The sequence below is a fragment of the Xenopus laevis genome, chromosome 2L (assembly GCF_017654675.1).
Source record: "Xenopus laevis strain J_2021 chromosome 2L, Xenopus_laevis_v10.1, whole genome shotgun sequence".
Taxonomy (NCBI): domain Eukaryota; kingdom Metazoa; phylum Chordata; class Amphibia; order Anura; family Pipidae; genus Xenopus; species Xenopus laevis.
Window position 1 is genome coordinate 1,453,889 of NC_054373.1, and position 24,695 is coordinate 1,478,583.

Here is a 24,695-nt window from a genome sequence, read left to right on the forward strand (position 1 = left end):
TCAACTAAACGTATCAACTAAATGTTTCAATTAAACGTATCAACTAAATGGATCAACTAAACGTACCAACTAAATGTATCAACTAAATGTATCAACTAAATGTATCAACTAAATGTATCAACTAATTGTATCAACTAAATGTATCATCTAAATGTATCAACTAAATGTATCAACTAATTGTATCAACTAAACGTATCAACTAAATGTATCATCTAAATGTATCAACTAAATGTATCAACTAAACGTATCAACTAAATGTATCAACTAATTGTATCAACTAAACGTACCAACTAAACGTATCAACTAATTGTACCAACTAAATGTACCAACTAATTGTATCAACTAAATGTATCAACTAATTGTATCAACTAAACGTATCAACTAAATGTATCAACTAATTGTATCAACTAAACGTACCAACTAAACGTATCAACTAATTGTATCAACTAAATGTATCAACTAAACGTATCAACTAAATGTATCAACTAATTGTATCAACTAAACGTACCAACTAAACGTACCAACTAAACGTATCAACTAAATGTATCAACTAAATGGATCAACTAAACGTACCAACTAAATGTATCAACTAATTGTATCAACTAAATGTATCAACTAAATGTATCAACTAAATGTATCAACTAATTGTATCAACTAAATGTATCAACTAAACGTATCAACTAAATGTATCAACTAATTGTATCAACTAAACGTACCAACTAAACGTATCAACTAATTGTACCAACTAAATGTACCAACTAATTGTATCAACTAAATGTATCAACTAATTGTATCAACTAATTGTATCAACTAAACGTATCAACTAAACGTATCAACTAAACGTATCAACTAAATGTATCAACTAATTGTATCAACTAAACGTACCAACTAAACGTACCAACTAAACGTACCAACTAAATGTATCAACTAAACGTACCAACTAAACGCATCAACTAATTGTATCAACTAAACGTATCAACTAAATGTTTCAATTAAACGTACCAACTAAATGTATCAACTAAACGTACCAACTAAATGTATCAACTAAACGTACCAACTAAATGTATCAACTAAACGTACCAACTAAATGTATCAACTAAACGTACCAACTAAAAGTATCAACTAATTGTATCAACTAAATGTATCAACTAAACGTATCAACTAATTGTATCAACTAAATGTATCAACTAATTGTATCAAATAAACATATCAACTAAATGTATCAACTAATTGTATCAACTAATTGTATCAACTAAACGTATCAACTAAACGTATCAACTAAATGTATCAACTAATTGTATCAACTAATTGTATCAACTAAATGTATCAACTAAATGTATCAACTAATTGTATCAACTAAACGTACCAACTAAATGTATCAACTAAACGTACCAACTAAATGTATCAACTAAACGGATCAACTAAACGTATCAACTAAACATACCAACTAAATGTATCAACTAATTGTATCAAATAAACATATCAACTAAATGTATCAACTAATTGTATCAACTAAATGTATCAACTAAATGTATCAACTAATTGTATCAACTAATTGTATCAACTAATTGTATCAACTAAACGTATCAACTAAACGTATCAACTAAACGTATCAACTAATTGTATCAACTAATTGTATCAACTAAATGTATCAACTAAATGTATCAACTAATTGTATCAACTAAACGTACCAACTAAATGTATCAACTAAACGTACCAACTAAATGTATCAACTAAACGGATCAACTAAACGTATCAACTAAACATAACAACTAAATGTATCAACTAATTGTATCAAATAAACATATCAACTAAATGTATCAACTAATTGTATCAACTAAACGGATCAACTAAACGTATCAACTAAATGTATCAACTAATTGTATCAACTAAATGTATCAACTAAATGTATCAACTAATTGTATCAACTAAACGTACCAACTAAATGTATCAACTAAACGTACCAACTAAATGTATCAACTAAACGGATCAACTAAACGTACTAACTAAACATATCAACTAAATGTATCAACTAATTGTATCAAATAAACATATCAACTAAATGTATCAACTAATTGTATCAACTAAACGTATCAACTAAATGTATCAACTAAATGTATCAACTAATTGTATCAACTAATTGTATCAACTAAACGTACCAACTAAATGTATCAACTAAACGGATCAACTAAATGTATCAACTAAACGTATCAACTAAATGTATCAACTAAACGGATCAACTAAATGTATCAACTAAACGTATCAACTAAACGTATCAACTAAACGTATCAACTAATTGTATCAACTAATTGTATCATCTAAATGTATCAACTAAATGTATCAACTAATTGTATCAACTAATTGTATCATCTAAATGTATCAACTAAATGTATCAACTAATTGTATCAACTAATTGTATCAACTAAACGTACCAACTAAATGTATCAACTAATTGTATCAACTAAACGTACCAACTAAATGTATCAACTAAACGGATCAACTAAACGTATCAACTAAATGGATCAACTCAATGTAAAATTGTAACAGTTCAGAGTGTGCCCCTGAATTACTGAGCTTCAGACTCAAACACCAGAGACACCGACATTCAACTTTACACTTAGATTTTGGGAAAATGTTAAAAAATAAATAATGGAAAGTAATTGAAAGAAGTCTTTATTTCTGGGGAACAATCTGAAAACAACTGAATTGAAAAAAGTGTTTGGAAGGTGAAGATTCCCTTTAAAAGCCCCAACACATTACCGTACATTAAACATGTATATTATGTAGTGAATAAAGTACCCCCTATTGTAAAATATAAGGATATTATAAGTTACCGAGGAGTTCCATGACCATATAAAAGTACGAGGCTGAAGGCCGAGTGTTTTTATACAGGTCACGGAACTCAGAGGTTACTTCTAATATCCTCATATTTTCCAACAAGTTTTAGAGAGTCACGCGACCAGAATGACATCACTACTAACCATTTATAACTGATGACATCAGAACTCATGGCTTTTGTGTATTGTAGAAATATATTAGGCAAGGTTGCAATTGGTCTTATTTTGTATGTTTGGAATTTGTTTGCTTTCTATGCCTCTGCCACTGACATTGAGCTAAAACGTCTGGTTGTTAGGGTCGCTGACCCTAGGAAGCAAAAAAATAAAAAGCAACTGCAAGACATTTAGAGAACCCCCTGGCTACAATTACTATTTAAATTTCCCCATTTGTCAGTGCAGGGCACGTGGGCAGAAAGGGGGCAAAATAGGGACAAATGGGGCTTATTATAAATGGATCCAGCTGGTAATCACTCAGTAGTGTCAGCAGGGGGCGCTAGCACAGCTGATTATCTGAACTATAAGTCACTCGCAGTAAATGGAGGCAGTACAGGTACATACCATGCGGTCATGTGACAGCTGAGCCCTGAAGCTTGCGTGTGCGTGATCCTTCTCACTGGACAGCGTGTATAACGGATCTGTATAGAAACACAATATTAACCCTTATGATGCTGAATACACATATTGGTTAAGGGCCCCTTTTGCAATGAAACATTAGGTTGGAGCCCCTTGGCAGATTTACAGATATAGGGGTACAGGTGTAACTGTAACTCTCCTATAGTTCCACAGATATTGACACAATCACACTCTCATTTCAGCATAACTTGCCCTCAGTTTGGGGCCCCCCTTCCCCTGCCTTGGGCATCCCTGGGGGGCAGTAGAACAGTTTGGGAAGCACTAAGCTCGGGGGGCAAGTGCCACAGATACAGAGAACTCACATTGCTCAGAAATTAAAGAATTTTATTGGGAAATGAGCCATCGGCTAGAAAGATATATCTGTGTATATAGGGGACCTGCTGTGTGTGGGGAGTATATCTGTGTATATAGGGGTCCTGCTGTGTGTATGGGGTATATCTGTGTATATAGGGGTCCTGCTGTGTGTATGGGGTATATCTGTGTATATAGGGGTCCTGCTGTGTGTATGGGGATATATCTGTGTATATAGGGGTCCTGCTGTGTGTATGGGGGTATATCTGTGTATATAGGGGTGCTGCTGTGTGTATGGGGTATATCTGTGTATATAGGGGTCCTGCTGTGTGTATGGGGTATATCTGTGTATATAGGGGTCCTGCTGTGTGTATGGGGTATATCTGTGTATATAGGGGTCCTGCTGTGTGTATGGGGTATATCTGTGTATATAGGGGTGAGTGAGAGGGGTAGGTAGGAGGGGTAAGTATTAGAGGGGTAGGTAAGTGACAGGGGTAGGAGCGGAGGGATAAATAGAAGGAGGACAGGGCAGTACCATAGAGGAAGTCGTACGCTCGGTTGGGTCGGTAACGAGCCCCAGGGCCAGGCCGGTGGGTGACGGTCTCACTCATGATTCTCATCCGCAAGTGACAAAACACAGGGATTCCGCGCGCTCCGTCTCTACAGCAAAACTGTTACCACAAGCGTCTGGCCGCTACCATGGCAACATCGCCCGGGCCAGGAACTCTCCTCACGTGGTGCTAACGGGGCGGGGCATGTACTTTGAGGTAGAGGCGGGAAGCGGCTGCCATGGAAACGGGAACATGGGAGAGAATAGAAAACTAGTGGGACTGAGCTCTGAGGGTGCGGGGGAATTACCAGTCCCCTCTATGATACGGACAATATGCAATGGTCAAACAGTACAGTCCTAATATTAAGCACCAGTCTGTGGTGGCTGCTGAACTGAGCATGCGCTTTCGGCACTAAATGTTCGGTGTTACGTATCTAAATACGTTGCTTTTAAACCACGTGACCATTACGCGCGAGGTCAATAAACGTCACTGGGCGGGACTTTTGCGAATTATGGCATTTGATTTGTTTGTTGTGCTGCTGCGTGGCACCGTCTACACCCACTCCTCTCACGCCTTGCCCGGGCTCTGTGTTGCCGTCCTTTGCGAAGTGTCTGCGTTTAAGTGGAGTTACCGCTCCCCCGACCGATACCAGTGTTTCCATAACGATTATGGGGTTTTCTGTAAACAATATGGCTGCCGGAGAGCACGAGGAAACACTACAAGTTCCGGCATGCACTGGGCGTGAGCGCGTGCGCAGTATTACCTTCCCCTTGTGTAACGGAAGCACGTGAGAGAGCCGCTAGGAGACCAACTACTAAGGACAAGTAAGTCAGGGCTCTGGGGGAATAAAGTGCGTGGCCCTTATTATTCTAGGACCCTAATATTCTCCGTGGGACTGTAACCCTAGCAAGGTGGCCCCGCTGTTTATATGGGCTAGAGATGCGTGTGTGGGTTATAGTTGTGTGTGTGTTGTGCTACATACGGGTCCTCTGTGTGTAATTAATCACCTCCCACTCTCACATCTCTGCACCAATATCAGCAAATTGCTGCAACTCCCCCAGCAGCTTGTTTATATAAACTATAGTAGTACTTATCTGTTATCTACTGTGTATCCTGTGCTTGAATGGTTGCCCCCATGGCTACACATCAGCTTGTTTATATAAACTATAGTAGTACTTATCTGTTATCTACTGTGTATCCTGTGCTTGAATGGCTGCCCCCATGGCTACACAGCAGCTTGTTTATATAAACTATAGTAGTACTTATCTGTTATCTACTGTGTATCCTGTGCTTGCATGGCTGCCCCCATGGCTACACAGCAGCTTGTTTATATAAACTATAGTAGAACTTATCTGTTATCTACTGTGTATCCTGTGCTTGAATGGCTGCCCCCATGACTACACAGCAGCTTGTTTATATAAACTATAGTAGTACTTATCTGTTATCTACTGTGTATCCTGTGCTTGCATGGCTGCCCCCATGGCTACACAGCAGCTTGTTTATATAAACTATAGTAGAACTTATCTGTTATCTACTGTGTATCCTGTGCTTGAATGGCTGCCCCCATGACTACACAGCAGCTTGTTTATATAAACTATAGTAGTACTTATCTGTTATCTACTGTGTATCCTGTGCTTGAATGGTTGCCCCCATGGTTACACAGCAGCTTGTTTATATAAACTATAGTAGTACTTATCTGTTATCTACTGTGTATCCTGTGCTTGAATGGCTGCCCCCATGGCTACACATCAGCTTGTTTATATAAACTATAGTAGTACTTATCTGTTATCTACTGTGTATCCTGTGCTTGAATGGCTGCCCCCATGGCTACACAGCAGCTTGTTTATATAAACTATAGTAGTACTTATCTGTTATCTACTGTGTATCCTGTGCTTGAATGGCTGCCCCATGGCTACACAGCAGCTTGTTTATATAAACTATAGTAGTACTTATCTGTTATCTACTGTGTATCCTGTGCTTGAATGGCTGCCCCATGGCTACACAGCAGCTTGTTTATATAAACTATAGTAGTACTAATCTGTTATCTACTGTGTATCCTGTGATTGAATGGCTGCCCCATGGCTACACAGCAGCTTGTTTATATAAACTATAGTAGTACTTATCTGTTATCTACTGTGTATCCTGTGCTTGAATGGCTGCCCCCATGGCTACACAGCAGCTTGTTTATATAAACAGTAGAAGTGTTTCTGAAGCAAACACAGCACTTTGACAAGTGCAAGGCAACACTGCGTTATATATTTATTACTTTAAAATAATTTCCTTTTTTGATGTTACTGGTCCTTTAAGACAGACATTTAATAAGTAAATGTATACGTTTCAACTTACATACAAATTCAACTTAAGAACGAACATACAGACCCTATCTCGTGTGTGTGTGAGATATCTATACATACAGGGTTCCCAACGATTGTATGGAATATATCTGTATATGTAGAGGTCTAGTATATATATCTGTATATAGGGGGCCTTCTGTGTGTGCATGGGGGGGATATCGGTGTACATTGAGGTCCCACTTTGTGAATAAGTGATTGGGAAGGGGTATTTGTGTCTATAAATCACAGGTTTCTCTGTATTTGAATGGGGAACTCCAACATTTTTGCCTAATGAAAGAGAATCTGATTCTAAGTGACTTTCCATTGTTCATTCTCACTGGGTTTACAATTCGGTGTAACTGTCTGACTCTTAATACAGAGCAGCAGAGGTCAGGTCTATGACTCTTTTGCTACATTGTTTCAGGAGTCAGAGCCAGCAGTGCAGAGAATATAAACAGACCGTGACAGACAATAGCAATGACTGCTACACATGACTATAGCCCCAGTGGGAACAAGTAATGGATTATTGTTTATTATAATGTTTTCTTTTGCTATAAAAAAAAAAAAATAGTTTTGCATGGCTTTCCCCTTTAAATAAATGAGGCCTGTGTACCTTTGGGTTGCATTGCTGTTTGGGGCGGAGAGAGATTTGGGAGCTGTGACTGTGACATTGTGGGAAGGTCACTCAGCCTCCCATAGAGATTAGGTTTCCTGGCCCCGTCCTCCTTTCTATTCACAGGGTGGGGGTTATGTAACTCCTAGTATTGGGGTGTTTCCCTTTGCTCCTAATTCGCTCCGTAAAATTAAACACTGATAGTTTTACATGCAAGGGGCCACAGCAAGTATCTATTCACTTAGGGTAAAAAAAGAAGCAGGGCCACGTGTTTCCTCTGTGCCAGGAAGCTGCTGTGTAACGAATAATAATGTCCCTTCCTTCCCCAAACTTAAAGGACCAGTAACATCAAAAAATGTATTTGTTTTAAAGTAATAAAAATATAATACAGTGTTGACCTGCACCAGTAAAACTGCTGTTTGCTTCAGAAACACTACTATAGTTTATATAAACAAGCTGCTGTGTAGCCATGGGGGCAGCCATTCAAGCACAGGATACACAGTAGATAACAGATAAGTACTACAATAGTTTATATAAACAAGCTGCTGTGTAGTCATGGGGGCAGCCATTCAAGCACAGGATACACAGTAGATAACAGATAAGTACTACTATAGTTTATATAAACAAGCTGCTGTGTAGCCATGGGGGCAGCCATTCAAGCACAGGATACACAGTAGATAACAGATAAGTACTACTATAGTTTATATAAACAAGCTGCTGTGTAGCCATGAGGGCAGCCATTCAAGCACAGGATACACAGTAGATAACAGATAAGTACTACTATAGTTTATATAAACAAGCTGCTGTGTAGCCATGGGGGCAGACATTCAAGCACAGGATACAGAGTAGATGACAGATAAGTACTACTATAGTTTATATAAACAAGCTGCTGTGTAGCCATGGGGGCAGACATTCAAGCACAGGATACACAGTAGATGACAGATAAGTACTACTATAGTTTATATAAACAAGCTGTTGTGTAGCCATGGGGGCAGCCATTCAAGCACAGGATACACAGTAGATAACAGATAAGTACTACTATAGTTTATATAAACAAGCTGCTGTGTAGTCATGGGGGCAGCCATTCAAGCACAGGATACACAGTAGATAACAGATAAGTACTACTATAGTTTATATAAACAAGCTGCTGTGTAGCCATGGGGGCAGCCATTCAAGCACAGGATACACCGTAGATAACAGATAAGTACTACTATAGTTTATATAAACAAGCTGCTGTGTAGCCATGGGGGCAGCCATTCAAGCACAGGATACACAGTAGATAACAGATAAGTACTACTATAGTTTATATAAACAAGCTGCTGTGTAGCCATGGGGACAGCCATTCAAGCACAGGATACACAGTAGATAACAGATAAGTACTACTATAGTTTATATAAACAAGCTGCTGTGTAGCCATGGGGACAGCCATTCAAGCACAGGATACACAGTAGATAACAGATAAGTACTACTATAGTTTATATAAACAAGCTGCTGTGTAGCCATGGAGGCAGATATTTAAAGGAGAAAAGGCTCAGGTTTTCTTTCCTGCTGATTCACTGATTCACATGCTCTGTGCTGCTGTCACTTACTGATCTTAGGGAGCCACTCACAATATACAGTACACATAGAATAGAAATGTCACAATATAAGGCTGATTAGTAATTAATACACATAATTACTACATGGCAGCACAGAAACCAGTGCAATTAGCATCAGAATTGAATAATCGGCAAACCTGTAGCATCAGCTTATATTACAGCCAGGGAAGCTCATTTTCTGCTGGATAATTAGTGACGAGCCCTAAGCTTAGCTTCTCAACAGCCAATCAGAGCCCACTGAGCATGTGAGTGTCACAGACACTTTCCAAGATGGTGACCCCCTGTGACAAGTTTGAAGTCCTGGATCATTGCTGCTATTGACAAGCTCAAACTTTAGCCTCGTGCAATAAGTTCACTATATAAAATAGGCCATTTTTAGCCACATTAATTTTTATGGTGTGGTTCTCCTTTAACTCTATTCATTCCAAAGGGGAGAAATAACCAGGAACCCCCTGTTTCATTCTGGGCCTATTTTTGTGCCTTGTGTTGCCCCTGGTATAGTAAAGCTTTACATTGTTTATAAGGAATGACACAGGGATAGGGGTAACGTAATGTCTCCTTCTCTCTCTCAGGTGGGGCCGCGCCACTTCTGCAGAGACATGTCTAGTTTGGCCGCAGCCAGTTGTGAGTCTCTGAGCCCCAGTGCAGAGAGTCAGGAGAAGAAGCCCCTGAAGCCGTGCTGTGCGTGTCCGGAGACTAAGAAAGCACGAGATGCCTGGTGGGTGTTGCACCACATTGGACTATTTTTGCACGTTTCAGGGCTCTGGCATTGCAGCTGTGCATTATGGGGCATATTTAAGTTTGATGTTTCTGGCCCTTTAACTATATGTTGTGGCCCAGAGTACGTCCTGCAGTGCTGGCTGTGAGTAGCGTGTGCTTGTGTATCACACACACGGGACACTAATGTGCAGCTGCTCCCTGATATGTAATAGCTGGACATTCCTTGCACAAATATAGAAACCAGTCCCACCCTCATGGTACCCAGTGTTTGTGTCCAGCACGTGGGGGGTTAATTCCACAAGAATTTTATAACTTTAAGAGCTGTGACTCCCAAAATAATCCCCTTGCCTTGGTTGGAAGTGTTGAGAGTGTCACTCGCCCCCAGCAGAGAGAGAACAGGAATTGGGGCCTAATCTTGTACATTGAGATTACACACTATCTCTCTTCCCTTTTAGTTCTGAGTGTGACAAGGTCATTCCACGACCCCCACCCCAAGGGACTATAATAAACACAGTGTTAAAGGGCCGGTGCTCTGATTATGAAACTGTTCCCTATGTACTTACATGCAATATATTCACTGACATCTATCCCTGTCTCCTTTCCCTCCGCAGTATCATTGAGAATGGCGAGGAGAAGTGTCAGCATCTTATTGAGGCGCACAAGGAGTGCATGAGATCCCTGGGATTCAAAGTGTGACCATGGGGCGGGGAGCGACTGAGTGTGAGTGGTAAGATCCAGCCTGGAGCCACGGCCGTGTCCTTGGGATAAAGGAGATTTTAGTCTAAACAGAATTGTGCAATTTATTGGGTTAGTGGGAAAAGAGTTATTATTGGCATGTATTTAATTTATAAGCACCAACGTCTGTACAGCAGAACATACTGGGGATTTCAGCATTACAGTAAAGCAACACTGCACTTTCTGCCACGTCCAGTGTTTTCAGCAACTGTATCTGTTCCAAGGGCCGTGGGGAGTTGTGGGAGTTATGCTGGAGATTGTGTTGTCCAGCTGTGTCGCCGAGATGTGTCCACCAGGAGTTGTATAGAGCTGGTGTACCTGTTACACACCCACACGCCGTTAGACACACCCACACGCCGTTAGACACACCCACACGCCGTTAGACACACCCACACGCCGTTAGACACACCCACACGCCGTTAGACACACCCACACGCCGTTAGACACACCCACACGCCGTTAGACACACCCACACGCCGTTAGACACACCCACACGCCGTTAGACACACCCACACGCCGTTAGACACACCCACACGCCGTTAGACACACCCACACGCCGTTAGACATGTCCGATCTGCATAAGTAACAGAAGCTTTTGTCTTTTCCAGGGAATGGGTGAGTGCGGACTTACATTTTTAACTTATTTCTGTCGCGTGTTGGAGTGTGCTGTGGGCGCCCGGATGCCATAACTGAAGGAGTGCTGCTGGCCTGCTTTCCTCGCTTTCTTTCTGACTCATTGAGGCACTCCCAATTCTCTCTCTTTGAAATGGATTAAATATGCATAAGACAAGTCTGTTTATCGCTGTGTGTTGTTGGCCCTGGATTACTGCAGTTACATGGGCACTAGTCTTTGGCTAATTGGCACGCCGGGGCACTGTGTGTGTGTGTGAGGCAATTGGGGAATTATTAGGGTTCTTATTGCCGCTCTACATAGAAGATCAGTGACAAGGTCAAGTGTATTTCCCAGCATTGTGATTGTTGCACAATAAAGTCTGTGCTTTTGCCCCATCAGTCTCTGAAGCTCATGGGGTACAAGATGTGATCCTGAAACCTACCCCCGTGCCATTGGCTAATGCTGGCAGTGAGGAGGGAATCCAGAGAAGTTTGGAAATAACCTCACACCTTACGTTACCAAATCTCATCTCCTGGTGCTCAGTGATGGGGGAATCGGCACCCCCCAGTCCAGTGTATGAAGAATGTCACCGGCACACAAGAATTACGTTCCGCAGGACAAGCCCTTGCAATTGTATTCAGTGCTTGGTGCAACGTTTCGTGGACACTCCCCTTTGTCCCCTTTTGCTTGACAAAGGGGAGTGTCCCCGAAATGTTTATTGACACCTGAAACGATTCTTTATATCCACTAATTTGGGGGTTTGTGGCTGTGCAGAGCCAATGAGATGAGAGATTGGAAGTCTCTGGCCCCCGAGTGCTGAATAAAGTCACAATTAGTGGTGCCGTGGGAATGACCCAGTTGATTATCTGCTTATTGGCTCTCACATTCCTGCCCGACACCTTCCCCTTCTGGTGCTGAGCCTCCCTCCCATTATCTGTGCCAGAGCCTCACTTTATAAGGGAATGTGTCATTGGGAACAATCAGAAGAGAAGTTATTTTAGGCACCGGAACCTTGTGTCCCCCCCCAGCATCATCTGCCAGTGAAACTCCCCCAGTGCTCCCAGTAAATGGGGGTTATACACAATGGGTTGGTGGGATTATGTTACACAGAACTACATGTACAGCCTGGAGGCAATTCTCTTACTGCTGAAAGTTCTATAATTGCCCCACTCAATGGCCATGCCCCTCACTGACCCCCACTGCTGATTCCACACGGGACATATGCATTTTTCCTCTTTACTCCTACACCTTCTTCTTTACTCCTGCATCTTCTACTGCCTCCTGCTCCTCCCTCTTTACTCCTGCACATTACTCCTTTTGCCTGCTCTTTCTGCTTTGCACCTGCGCCTTCCTCTTTACACCTGCTCCTTCCTCTTTACACCTGCTCCTTCTTCCTCTCTTTGCACCTTCCTCTTGTCTCCTGCACTGACTCTTCTGCATTGTCCACTCAGTTTTTCATCCTACCTTGCTTTCCCTCCCTCCTCACATCCCCTTTTTTCTTATACATCTCCCTCCCAATTCTCCTCATCCCTCCAAACCTTCCTCACTCCCCCCCATGCTTTGATCTTCCTCTTCCCCACACTTTCCTCTCTCTTCTCATTCTGCCCATTCAGAGTTCCTCCAGCTCCTCCTGCACCTGCTTTTCTATACTTCCCCCTGTATCTTCCTCTCCCTTCTCTGTCCTTCTGCATCTTCTTCCCCACGTGCCTCTACCTCACACCATCCTGCCCCTGATCTTCCCTGTACCCCTTCTTCTCCTTGTACCCCCTGTAGTTCCGTCAACTTGCACACTCCTCTTCCTCCATTCTACACCATTTCCCACCCCCCATACTCAGTTTTTGTTCCTTCCCAGCCATTCTGTGTGTCCTACAAGTTTCCTCCTCACTGTTCGCACTCAAGCTGTTGATTGTGCCCATGGCCTCCCCTCCTCCCAGTATCTCTTCATGTTGCCCCTGGGCTCCTGTGTGTGGCCGCACCTGCCTGGCTCAGCTTCCAGTTTGTGTCTCAGAGGAGCTGCTCCATCATTTATCAGTGAGTATAAATAAAGCCGTGTCTGCTCTCCCAGCTGTTGTGATGCACTCGCCTCGTTACTCACAGACATGGGAGAAGACTGTGCCATGGGCCCCAATGAGTCCGTCCTTAGCCGGGCCCCCACATGCAGCTTCTTGTACCCCTCTCCTCAGGTAAGTGCCCCCCACTGGCCATTTCTGCTCTCATAGGAGACTGGTTCATCCCTAGGGCTGTTGGATGGAGATGTTGTTCTGTTTGTGGTGCCTCCGAGCTGCACCTTCTGGGGGGGGGGGGGGGTAACTGAATGTAACAAGCCACATGGCAACTCCTGGGACGAGGCTCTGGCAACTTATTCTACTTGTTGAGCAAATGTCACTTCAAGCAATTTGAGGGTTAAAGTCACAACGTTAGGCCTAGTAACCATTAGCAACCAATCAGCAGGAAGGATTTACCTTTTTAAATGCAAATATCTCCTATAGGCTGGCACCCCTGATGCAAACATTTGTTATATTACCCTGGTCAAGTGATGGGGGCATTCATCTGTATTTGTTTAATACTTATGGTGGGTGGGGGGTATGAGTGGGGCAGACACACCAGCGAGTATTCCAGTGCCGCCTTATATGTGTATTTATAAGTGAGAGCTGCCATACTCCCATACATATACTAACAGACTCGCATACATATACTCCCATATATATATATATATATACTCGCATAGATACATAAATTATTTATACATGTGTGTGAGGCATCAGTTGTCTCTATTATATTACTGTCCTGTTAATAATGTAACTGGGGGTGTGTTTGGTGCAAACTGATCCCTGTTGAGGGAGACCAATGTGTGGTTAGAGGAGGGGGGTCCTGCTGGGAGACTGTGTATTATCTGTAGTTGGTCTGATGGGAAGTGTAAGCCAGAGAGACAGTGGTTACCCCTGTGCATTAGTATTGGGCACAGATCCACAGAGAGACAAACGCTATTACAGCCAAATGGATTTTCGTGTAGTTAATGGGGAGCTGCTGCACCTCCCAGGGGAAATGTAATCACCACTCCTAAGATTCATCTGAAATCTCTTTTAAGTGATGGACTGTGTTGCCCCTGCCTTATGCACTGGGCCCAGAGGTAAGTGGGTACTGGGAAGTGGGCAGTGCTGTTTGGGGGGTCCTACAACTCTTTATTTGAGCGCCCCCTGGTGCAACGCGCTTTTCATACATGGCACGCGCTATGGGCACTGTGTGTGAGGGGGTCTCCCTTAAATGCAGAACTGTTGCTGCTTGGAGTGGTATATTCGGGGTACAGAGCATTTCAGGGGAGCACTAGGTGAATATAGGGGGACCCTCCCTGCACTAACCCAGCTCAGTCTATTGCTTGCTCCCACCTTGGCCCCAGAGCTGCACTTGACAAGCCGGGACACTCACTTTGTAGTTCAGGGATTAATCCCTTTGGCTCCGGCAGTGGTTATAGGACCCCACGGCAGTGGCTGCCACCACATTCCCCCCTACTCTGGCAGTCCAGCTGTCGGGCAGATATGAGCTGTAATGGGACTGGTATTTACAGGGCACCACTGGTGTCAGGACCAGGCAGGGGAGATGAGGCTCTGATGGTGAATGAAAGCAAGAATTGCCATGTGTTGTACAACTACAATTCCCAGCAGCCAGTAATGGATGACATCACTAAGGATAGATTTCACAGCCCTTGGGTTATTATAAAATAGTTCAATTAACTGTGAATAATGCTGGCTGCAAATAACTGTCGCACTCCTTGGAAAACCCCAAAATAAGCCGAGATCGCCAGTTTGGGCACAGTTTCTGCTCCTTTTTTTTAAGCTGCGCCAAGAATGTGACGTGGTGGAAGGATCAGTCGTCAGAGAGACAGGGGCAAATTTAGCTGCCGCTGAACTACAACTCCCAGCATCAGTGGCATTGTTTGTCCAGAATCTGTGGCAAACACTTTTATATATATATGGCCTTAAAGATAAAGGTCCCCCATGCCATGTGGACTGAACCAATCAAGTCTTAATAACCTTTCTTTTTTGCCCTAATCAATTGTTACAATGATCCAACATAATTTTCAGCTGCCATCTGGGCCAATACAGGCACCGTTAACCCCAGGACCCAATTAAGCAGAGATCTGTGGCCAGTAATCAGGACAAACAAGCCCCCCATGCCGAGCACAACAACTGTCACTGTTATTCTCACTTGCACCCCTGCACTGTACAGCCACCCTGTCCTTATCTCCCAGTGGGTGCTATTGTATCACCCCCGCCCCTGCCAGTGTTATCTGACTGGTGTCTGTGACTGCTGCTGCTCTTTCCCTCGCTCCTTGGATTTCAAGCCCAAACATGGATATCCAGCTGGAGCCCCTCTTCAAGCTGTCGCCAGGAGATCACATTCCATTCTGCTGCTCCCCGGCCCATGTGTAGTGTTCCTCCAGCCAGGGAAGGGACAGCTTCTAGCAAGGCTCTCTGGGCCAGCGTGGCACAGGCGGGGTTAATGAGACAGTCCCAGGGATTTGGTGATTGGAGAGAAGTTGGGGAAGATGTCAGGGAACAGAGGCAAGTGGAAGAACTGAACAGAGTGGAGAAGATACAAAGTAACTACTGGGAAAAGTGAAGGACCAGCAGCTTCAGAGGCACAAGACCGGGGGACACACTCCTTGTTCCCCAACAGTTTCTAAGAGCCTGGGGTGCACTTGAACCATAAACTTTTCTGCCCATCCCAATGGACTAGCTGGGCCATCCCACAGGATAGTGAGTTGGGGGCACATCTATCCTGCAGGAGCTAAAACAGGACTAACGCCTGAGGGGAAAAAGGAGCCTTCAGCCAAGAGGTAAGGCAAAAGTTGTGGCTTGGGAAAAACATATCAGTAACATGACTATGGGTTTGTGCAACGTCTGATGGAACCCTGAGTGCCTGGCGCTTCCACTGCTGTAGTCTCCACCCTTGAACCCCAAGTGTCAGACACTTCCACTGCTATAGTCTTCCCCCCAGAACCCTGTGTCAGGCATTTCCACTGTGAAGATCTCCTCCCTTGAACCCCAAGTGTCTGACACTTCCACTGCTATCCAGTAGCACACTTCAATTCTGTGGCTACTAAAGCAAATAAAGTTCTTGTATAAAAAAGGGCATTAACTCAAGGGATGAAACATAATTGTGTCTCTTTTTACCCATAAAGAGAATCACGTACCAGAGGCCTCCGCTTCAGACTAGAGGAAAAGAAGTTTCATTTAAAGGAACAGAGTAGGGGGTTCATCACAGTGAGGACAGTGAGGTTGGGGAATGCACTGCCGGGTGATGATTCAGTTAATGACTATAAGAGGGACTTGGATGATTTCTTGGACAGACATAATACAAAGGCTATTGTGATACTAAACTCTATAGTTAGTATAGATATGGGTATATATCATTTATGTGACAGTAGGGAGGGGTGTGTGTATGGGGCTGGGTTTTACTTTGGAGGGGTTGAACTTGATGGACTTTGTCTTTTTTCAACCCAATTTTATTATGTAACTATGTAACTATGTGTAAAAGGCTTATGTTTTGTTTAGCCCACATACATACAAAAAAAGGGCAATGTTTCGGGCCCCCCTGGGCCTTTTATCAAGCCTAGTGTGAAGATTTCTATGGAAAGGTTATAAAGGTGCTGTGGAGGTGTAAATAAGAATACACGTGGAGCTCACCTAGTCTCTTAGTCGGATTTTCCCACGGGGTATCCTGTGCTTGATATCCCAGTTTAGTCAAACTGTAGAAAATATGAACGTGTGGGACACATCCAAGGCAGCAACTGGACTGCAACAGTTTCTTTATTGGGGGTAGAGATACACAACATGTTTCGGGCGGCGCCCTTTGTCAAGTGTGGCACTTGACAAAGGGCGCCGCCCAAAACATGTTGTGTATCTCTACCCCCAATAAAGAAACTATTGCAGTCCAGTTGCTGCTGTGGAGGTGTATCACATACCCCTCTCCTTCCTGGTGACATCATCAATTAACATATAGTGATTTAAAGTCCAAATTTTTTAGTCCATATGTGTTAGTCCATTTTCTGTGTAGAACTTAATTATTTGAATACATCATAAGGTGAAATTTAATTTATATTACCTGAGACACAGTGGCCAGTGCTGTTGTGTCCAACTTATGTATCCAATACATTTCTCACTTCCGCTGATATACAGTAGTCTCCTCCCCAGGAACCCCAAGTGCCTGGCACTTCCACTGCTATAGTCTCCTCCCCTGGAACCCCAAGTGCATGGCACTTCCACTGCTATAGTCTCCTCCCCGGGAACCCCAAGTGCCTGGCCCTTCCACTGCTATAGTCTCCTCCCCGGAACCCTGAGTGCCTGGCCCTTCCGCTGCTATAGTCTTCTCCCCTGGAACCCCAAGTGCCTGGCACTTCCACTGCTATAGTCTCCTCCCCTGGAACCCCAAGTGCCTGGCCCTTCCACTGTTATAGTCTCCTCCCCGGAACCCTGAGTGCCTGGCCCTTCCGCTGCTATAGTCTTCTCCCCTGTAACCCCAAGTGCCTGGCCCTTCCGCTGCTATAGTCTCCTGCCCTGGAACCCCAAGTGCCTGGCACTTCTGCTGCTATAGTCTCCTCCCCTGGACCATGAGTGCCTGGCCCTTCCGCTGCTATAGTCTCCTCCCCTGGAACCCCAAGTTCCGGGCACTTTCAATGCTATAGTCTCCTCCCTTGGAACCCCAAGTGCCTGGCCCTTCTGCTGCTATAGTCTTCTACCCTGGAACCCCAAGTGCCTGGCCCTTCCGCTGCTATAGTCTCCTCCCCTGGAACCCCAAGTGCCTGGCGCTTCCGCTGCTATAGTCTCCTCCCCTGGAACCCTGCGTGCCTAGCACGTCCACTGCTATAGTCTCCTCTCCCAGAACCCTGTGTGCCTCGCACTTCCACTGCTATAGTCTCCTCTCCCAGAACCCTGAGTGCCACACACTTCGACTGCTATAGTCTCCTCCACTGGAACCCTAAGTGCCTGACAATTTCACTGCTATAGTCTCCTCCCCTGGAACTCGAAGTGTTTGGCGCTTCTGCTGCTATTGAATAAAGAGGTTGAGTGATGAGAGGAGGAAGACCATTTTGGAGATTGGGCTTATGGTTCAAGGTTTTCTGGTGGGACCCCTGGCATCCCACTTCTAAACCAAGTGCTTGGCTTCTCTAGGGGAGTCGCTGGGCACATAGGGTTCATCTGAGGCATGAGGCTATAGGGGGGAAGCACCAGTGCAGAATTGTGTAGTGACATTGGTGGGCACGATGTTTGGCCACAATCACAACTGGCTCCCTGAAGATGGATTAGATGTGGATGGATTTCACAAGAGGGAAAGTATAAAATATACACAGGGAACCCCCCTTTTATAGTTTATTTTGTGCCATTGATTTCCATTTTCTGTCCTATAGGTGTTGGAGACTGTCTCACAAGACACAAGAATGTCAGGAAACAGGACAGTTTGGGAGCAGCTCCTGTACACGTACCCCGAGTGTGATGGCTGGAAGCATTATATGGAGGGGGCCATTTACCACCTGGCAAATCTTCTTCTCCTTCTTGGGTTTATGGGTGGCAGTGGTATCTTTGGATGCATCTATATTTTTGGACTTCTAGCCAGTGGCTTCCTGTGTGTTGCCCTGTGGGGCTGGCTCTCTGCCTGTGGGGTGGACATATTTGTATGGAATCTGTTGCTGCTGCTCATATGCCTGGCTCAGATTTCCCATCTTTTGTACCGGCTGAGGCAGGAGTCCTATGGGGAGCACTATGATTCCCTCTATCGCACACTCTACCAGCCCCTACAGGTGCCACTGGAAGTCTTCAAGGAGATTGCCCACTGCAGTGGAATGGAGGTCCACCACTTGAGCGCAGACCAAAGCTATGCCCTGGAGGGGAAGACACCTATTGAGCGCCTGTCTCTGCTACTTTCTGGGAGGTTGGTATTGATCGTCTGTGGTGAGTTTAATTCATCAGTTTGGAAATGAGATGGTCCTGACAGGACCGTGGGTTGCTTGCCCCAATGTACAAGAGATGTTTTCCTTTATGAGTGCTGAGTGCAAGCATTGCTGACTCACAAAGTTAAGAAACATAAGAATAAAGCTGGCAAGGTATGATGTGATTTGCTTGTCCATATCCCATTAATCCTTGGCATTAGTGCAGTCGTCTATGTCTTGTCATGAGCACAAGGAGAGTTTCTATGGCTAAGCCTTCCCATAAAAACAAGGAAAGGTTCTAGAGCTCAGTCTTACCATGAGCACAAGAAAAGGTTTTAGTGCTAAGCCTTCCCATGAACACAAGGAGAGGTTCTAGGGCTAAGCCTTTCCATAAGCACAAGGAGGGGTTCTAGGGCTAAGCCTTTCCATAAGAACAAGGAGAAGAGGTTCTAGGGCTAAGCCTTCCAATGGGCACAGGCAGAGAATCTAGGGATAAGCCTTCTAAGGAGGGTTTCTAGTGCCAGAACTTCCAAGAGCACAGGGGGAGGTTCTAGGGCTAAGCCTTCCAGTGAGCACATGGAGGGGTTCTAAGGCTAAGCCTTCCAATGGGCACAAAGAGAGGTTCTAGGGCTAAGCCTTCCAGTGAGCACAAGGAGGGGTTCTAGGGCTAAGCCTTCCCATAAGAACAAGGAGAGGTTCTAGGGCTAAGCCTTCCAATGAGCACAATGAGGGGTTCTAGAGCTAAGCTTTCCAATGAGCACAAGGAGGGGTTCTAGGGCTAAGCCTTCCAATGAGCACATGTATGGGTTCTAAGGCTAAGCCTTCCAATGGGCACAAGGAGAGGTTCTGGGGCTAAGCCTTCCAGTGAGCACAAGGAGAGGTTCTAGGGCTAAGTCTTTTCAATAAGAACAAGGAGAGGTTCTAGGGTTAAGCCTTCCAGTGAGCACAAGGGGGGGATCTAGGGCTAAGCCTTCCCATAAAAACAAGGAGAGCTTCTAGGGCTAAGCCTTCCAGTGAGCACATGGAGGGGTTCTAAGGCTAAGCCTTCCAATGGGCACAATGAGAGGTTCTAGGGCTAAGCCTTCCAATGAACACAAGGAGAGGTTCTGTGGCTAAGCCTTCCAGAGAGCACAAGGAGGGGTTCTAGGGCTAAGCCTTCCCATAAGAACAAGGAGAGGTTCTAGGGCTAAGCCTTCCAATGAGCACAAGGAGGGGTTCTAAGGCTAAGCCTTCCAATGGGCACAAGGAGAGGTTCTAGGGCTAAGCCTTCAAGTGAGCACAAGGAGGGGTTCTAGGGTTAAGCCTTTCCATAAGAACAAGGAGAGGTTCTAGGGCTAAGCCTTACAATGAGCACAATGAGGGGTTCTAAGGCTAAGCCTTCCAATGGGCACAAGGAGAGGTTCTAGGGCTAAGCCTTCAAGTGAGCACAAGGAGGGGTTCTAGGGTTAAGCCTTTCCATAAGAACAAGGAGAGGTTCTAGGGCTAAGCCTTACAATGAGCACAATGAGGGGTTCTAAGGCTAAGCCTTCCAATGGGCACAAGGAGAGGTTCTAGGGCTAAGCCTTCAAGTGAGCACAAGGAGGGGTTCTAGGGTTAAGCCTTTCCATAAGAACAAGGAGAGGTTCTAGGGCTAAGCCTTCCAGTGAGCACATGGAGGGGTTCTAAGGCTAAGCCTTCCAATGAACACAAGGATGGGTTCTGTGGCTAAACCTTCCCTTAAGATCAAGGAGAGGTTTTAGGGCTAAGACTTCCAGTGAGCACAAGCAGGGGCTCTGGGACTAAGTATTCTCCTGAATTTGCAACTTTCTTATATACAAATGTCTTTGTCTCTTGTCCCAGGGTGAAGGTGAGTCTGGAAGGCCAGTTCCTGCATTATATCTTCCCATACCAATTCCTAGACTCCCCAGAGTGGGAATCCCTACGTCCCACTGAGGAAGGATCATTCCAGGTAGGGAAACAGAACAATAATTATTTATATACTAAAAGACAGGTTTACTGGGGACCACACATGAGCTTATATGCTTGAACCCCTTGTGGAACCACCTCCCTGCTTTTTCTAGGCATGGGGTTGTCTCTAATCGACACCCCAGAGTATAACAGTTACTGTTCTTTATAGAGGATCCAAGCAAGTTCCATGTTCTGTTTCTTCAGTTGGGCTGTTCTCTTTCCCAGGTCACCCTCACTGCAGAGACAGACTGCACCTTTGTCAGCTGGCCCCGGAAGAGGCTTTACCTGCTTTTGGCCAAGGAGAAGTACATTACCCGACTTTTCTCTCTGCTTCTTGGCTTTGACATCTCTCAGAAACTCTACGCCCTCAATGACAAGCTCTTTGCCAAGTTTGGCCTCCGCTTTGATATCCGTCTGCCGAGTCTCTACCACGTTCTGGGCCCATGCTCAGACTCTTCTGGGGAAATTGCACCTGCCATAGAGTCTTCTCTAATGTCACGCGATCCACCTCCCATACAAAAGATGGCACCATCCCTACCTCAGCAAGCACCAATCAGCAGGGACCACCGGCCAGAGAGTGGCATTCTGGGTGAGGATTCCACCAGTCTAATCATGGAGGATTTTGCTGAGCTGCCTGGTTCCTATATGGATTATGTGAGCGAGGGAGAGTATATGAAGTGAGAGGGGGCCAGGCAGTAGGTATGGCAGCTCCCTGTAAGTACCCATCTTGCCTGCCCATTGGTGGCATGTGTGAGGCTCTGCTGCCTGCCCAAGCCTGTTTAACCCTTTAGTAGATAGTAGGTTGTGTGAGACAGGGGCTGCCTATCACAGCATGGCTGGTGAATGTGATTTGTACAAATAGGGGAACAACAGTGTGACCCCTCTAACAACCAAGTGTAAGAACTACAGCACCATCCTAATATGTAATCATTCCATTTCAAGGGCGGGGGCATAAGGGGGTGTTATTTCCAACTTGAGTCTATTGGAACAGTCCCTTTGGGATACAAAGTCAATCACCTTAATTCCTAGTCGCAACAAAGAGAAATACATAGAACCTGCTATTTGTCCTTGCACTGGAAGGTAGAGTGGCACTAAATCATGGCCCTCATCTAATGGACTCTTGTTGTGTATGTTGTCCGGGAGCAGAGGCAGCTGAGAGGGAGGAAAGAGCTTAATACTATTGGCTTATTTCCATTTTTGCACTGGAAGGTTAAATGAGGCTAAATAATGAAAGCACAAATATGAATATACACAAGCTCATACAATTGAACCCCAAGCTACAACAAACTATAAATAGTATTTTCTGGCTTTAATAGTGAGCAAAGAGTTGTTGTAGCTGATGTATTATAAGTGCGGGTTGACCCATAACCCATGGGAACTGGGGATTTGCTAAGTTTGGGTTGAAATTTGGGCAACTGTGGGGGATTGGGTTGGGTGTGGGTCAGACTGGGGAAGTGCACTGATCCTTTGCTGCCAATAATTCCCCCTCTTGGAAGCAGAGACACTCACAGAAGGAGCAGAGTGGGAAGATACAGGGGCAGGTTGGGTGTGGGTCCTACAATGGCAACAGTTTGTGACTTAGGTTTGGGTGTAGGTAGGACTGGTTGGTTTTGCCTGTCTCTGTGCTGTGGTTGTATTTGCTGGTTAGGTCTCAGTAGGTCATTACTGAGGATTATGGGAAAACTCTTGCATGGATGTTGTGTGGAAGTCAGGGCTTTGCACGCAGACTGACAGACATATTTAACCCAAAGAAATCTCCTCATCGATAACAGGGCAGTGATAATGTTTGGGTGATGCCGCACTAACAATGTAACTAGTCATGTTGTTACTCTAATGGTTAATTATACCCTGTAAGAAATGTGTTTGATGCGTAACTGTAACACTCTAATTCAAGAACTGGGATAATGTAACACTGACACTGGAACACTAACACTGGAACACTAACTCTGAAACAATAACACTGGAACCTAACACTGGCACTTTAAGACTGACATCGGAACACTGACACTGGAACTATAATACTGGAACTGTAACAATGACACTGTAATACTAACACTGGAACCGTAACACTGACACTGGAACACTAACACTGACACTTAAACACTAACACTGAAACCTTGACACTGACACTGTAATACTAACACTGGAACACTATCTCTGGAACACTGACACTGGAACCATAACAGCGACACTGCAAAACCAACACTGACACTGGAACACTAACTCTGAAACTATAACACTGGAACCCTGACACTGTAACACTAACACTGGAACACTAACACTGGAACACTATCTCTGGAACACTGACACTGAAACCTTGACACTGACACTGTAATACTAACACTGGAACACTATCTCTGGAACACTGACACTGGAACCGTAACACTGACACTGGAACACTAACACTGACACTTAAACACTAACAATGAAACCTTGACACTGACACTGTAATACTAACACTGGAACACTATCTCTGGAACACTGATACTGGAACACTGATACTGGAGCACTAACTCTGGAACTATAACATTTAAACTGTAACACTGACACTGGAACACTAACACTGGAATACTAACACTGACAATGGAAACTAACTCTGCAACGATAACACTGGAACATAACATTGACACTTTAACACTAACACTGGAACGCTAACTCTGACACTGTAACATTAACTCTGGAACCATAACACTGAAACTGGAACTCTCTAACACTGAAACTGGAACTCTCTAACATTTGAACTTTAACATATTTTCAATGACTGTATAGCTCTGCAACTGTAACACTGTAGCACTGATGCAAAACACTGGGATTGTAATACTGTAATGCTGGAACCTGAATGGCTTTTCTTCTCTTCCCTGATCAGTTATATTCCAGCCTCTATTATCATTAATGGGCCTCTATTATTTTCCAGGTGACTGTGTCCTGCAGAAGGGCCACCCTCGTCTTCTGTCATACGAGCGAGCGCCTCTTGCCCCAACTCACACTCCGGAACTCTAGGGAACAAGTCCGGAAACCAGGTCCCACTCTGAGCACAAGCCACTAGTGTGTGTGTGTGTGTGTTTGTGTGTGAATTCCCACTCACAGGAGTCCTCCAGCTTTGTGTCTAGACTGTGGGAGTGACCAGTGAAGGGCAGTGGAACAAGGAGCTGGTGTTGTCTCAGTACAGAATTCCATGGTGTAAATATAGTGGATCTTGGATACAAGAGCAGCTGAAATATTTGTGCCCAACTCATTGCTAATTGTGTCTCTTCTGCTGCTTACGGATAAAATACCCTCAGACCTTATTCACTGGATCCCTAGTGGCACCCAAACTCTGCAACGTCCAACCATTGTGGGGAAACTCTGTTTTATATGTGACAGCACCCATGTACCCATGTGCCTTCTCCTTGCGCTCACCCTCATTGTCTCACATGCATTGTCCTTGCACTGGATCTTGGGTTTCTCAGATTCATTAAAGTTTTATTTATGCACTTTTAATCAGAGTCACTTCAGTAACAAAGGGTCTCTTCTTGCTCTCAAAGAACCTTTAAGGACCTCAAGGGCTCTTATAATGTGGCCCCTAGAATCATTGGGCACTGCTACTAACACTATATAGACTACACAGCAGGACTAGCGGTGGGGTGTAAGGGTTGGGGTGCATTGGTGACATTTTGAACAATGGTCTCAGCATGTTTAGAAAACCCCTTATTAACCCCCTAGTTCGGAGTCCAAGCAATATCCAGTATGTAATGTATGTCATCAATGAACCCTAAGTCTCTACAGAGCCCACACCATGGTATTTCCCTTCTATATTGTGCTACACAGTGCTACACAATATGTTGGCGCTATATAAATACATGTTAATAATAATAATAATAATATATTGGCACCCTGGGCACATGCTCACTTTGACTT

The 24,695-nt window shown here is 44.4% G+C and overlaps 3 protein-coding genes across 8 annotated transcripts in view; 2 read left to right on the forward strand and 1 right to left on the reverse strand.

Annotated features, from left to right (window-relative positions):
* The window catches only part of LOC108707797 (cilia- and flagella-associated protein 91), a 29,786-nt gene extending 13,075 nt beyond the window's left edge, over positions 1–16,711 (reverse strand). Inside the window, exons 1-2 of one of the 3 annotated variants that reach the window (XM_041581388.1) lie at positions 16,612–16,711; positions 3,396–3,472 (exon numbers count right to left, since the gene is read on the reverse strand). In XM_041581388.1, the coding sequence (XP_041437322.1) occupies positions 3,396–3,398 (3 nt within the window). In that variant the 5' untranslated portion in view covers positions 3,399–3,472; positions 16,612–16,711. Of the gene's footprint in view, positions 1–3,395; positions 3,473–4,296; positions 5,140–10,139; positions 10,327–16,611 lie in introns of those variants that run through there. The other 2 variants (XM_041581387.1, XM_041581386.1) reach the window with 2 other exon arrangements.
* cox17.L (cytochrome c oxidase copper chaperone COX17 L homeolog) lies at positions 4,863–11,101 on the forward strand. Its single transcript, NM_001171600.1, is given in 4 exon segments — positions 4,863–5,136; positions 9,429–9,574; positions 10,188–10,303; positions 10,920–11,101. Coding segments are annotated over 2 exon segments (204 nt in total). The 5' UTR covers positions 4,863–5,136; positions 9,429–9,455; the 3' UTR covers positions 10,273–10,303; positions 10,920–11,101.
* On the forward strand, positions 10,921–24,278 carry popdc2.L (popeye domain containing 2 L homeolog). Of its 4 annotated transcripts, XM_041581392.1 has the most exons (5): positions 11,613–12,955; positions 18,333–18,853; positions 20,691–20,799; positions 21,024–21,387; positions 23,713–24,278. In XM_041581392.1, the coding sequence occupies exons 1-5, from the start codon at positions 12,839–12,841 to the stop codon at positions 23,796–23,798; spliced, it is 1,197 nt and encodes a 398-aa protein (XP_041437326.1). In that variant the 5' UTR covers positions 11,613–12,838; the 3' UTR covers positions 23,799–24,278. The 4 variants fall into 4 exon arrangements, with proteins under 4 accessions (XP_041437325.1, XP_041437326.1, XP_018101276.1 ...); XM_041581391.1 differs by lacking the exon at positions 23,713–24,278 and having other exon boundaries at positions 10,921–12,955; positions 21,024–21,512; XM_018245787.2 differs by lacking the exons at positions 11,613–12,955; positions 23,713–24,278 and adding an exon at positions 12,969–13,107 and having other exon boundaries at positions 21,024–21,512.
* The last annotated feature ends 417 nt before the right edge of the window (positions 24,279–24,695 follow it).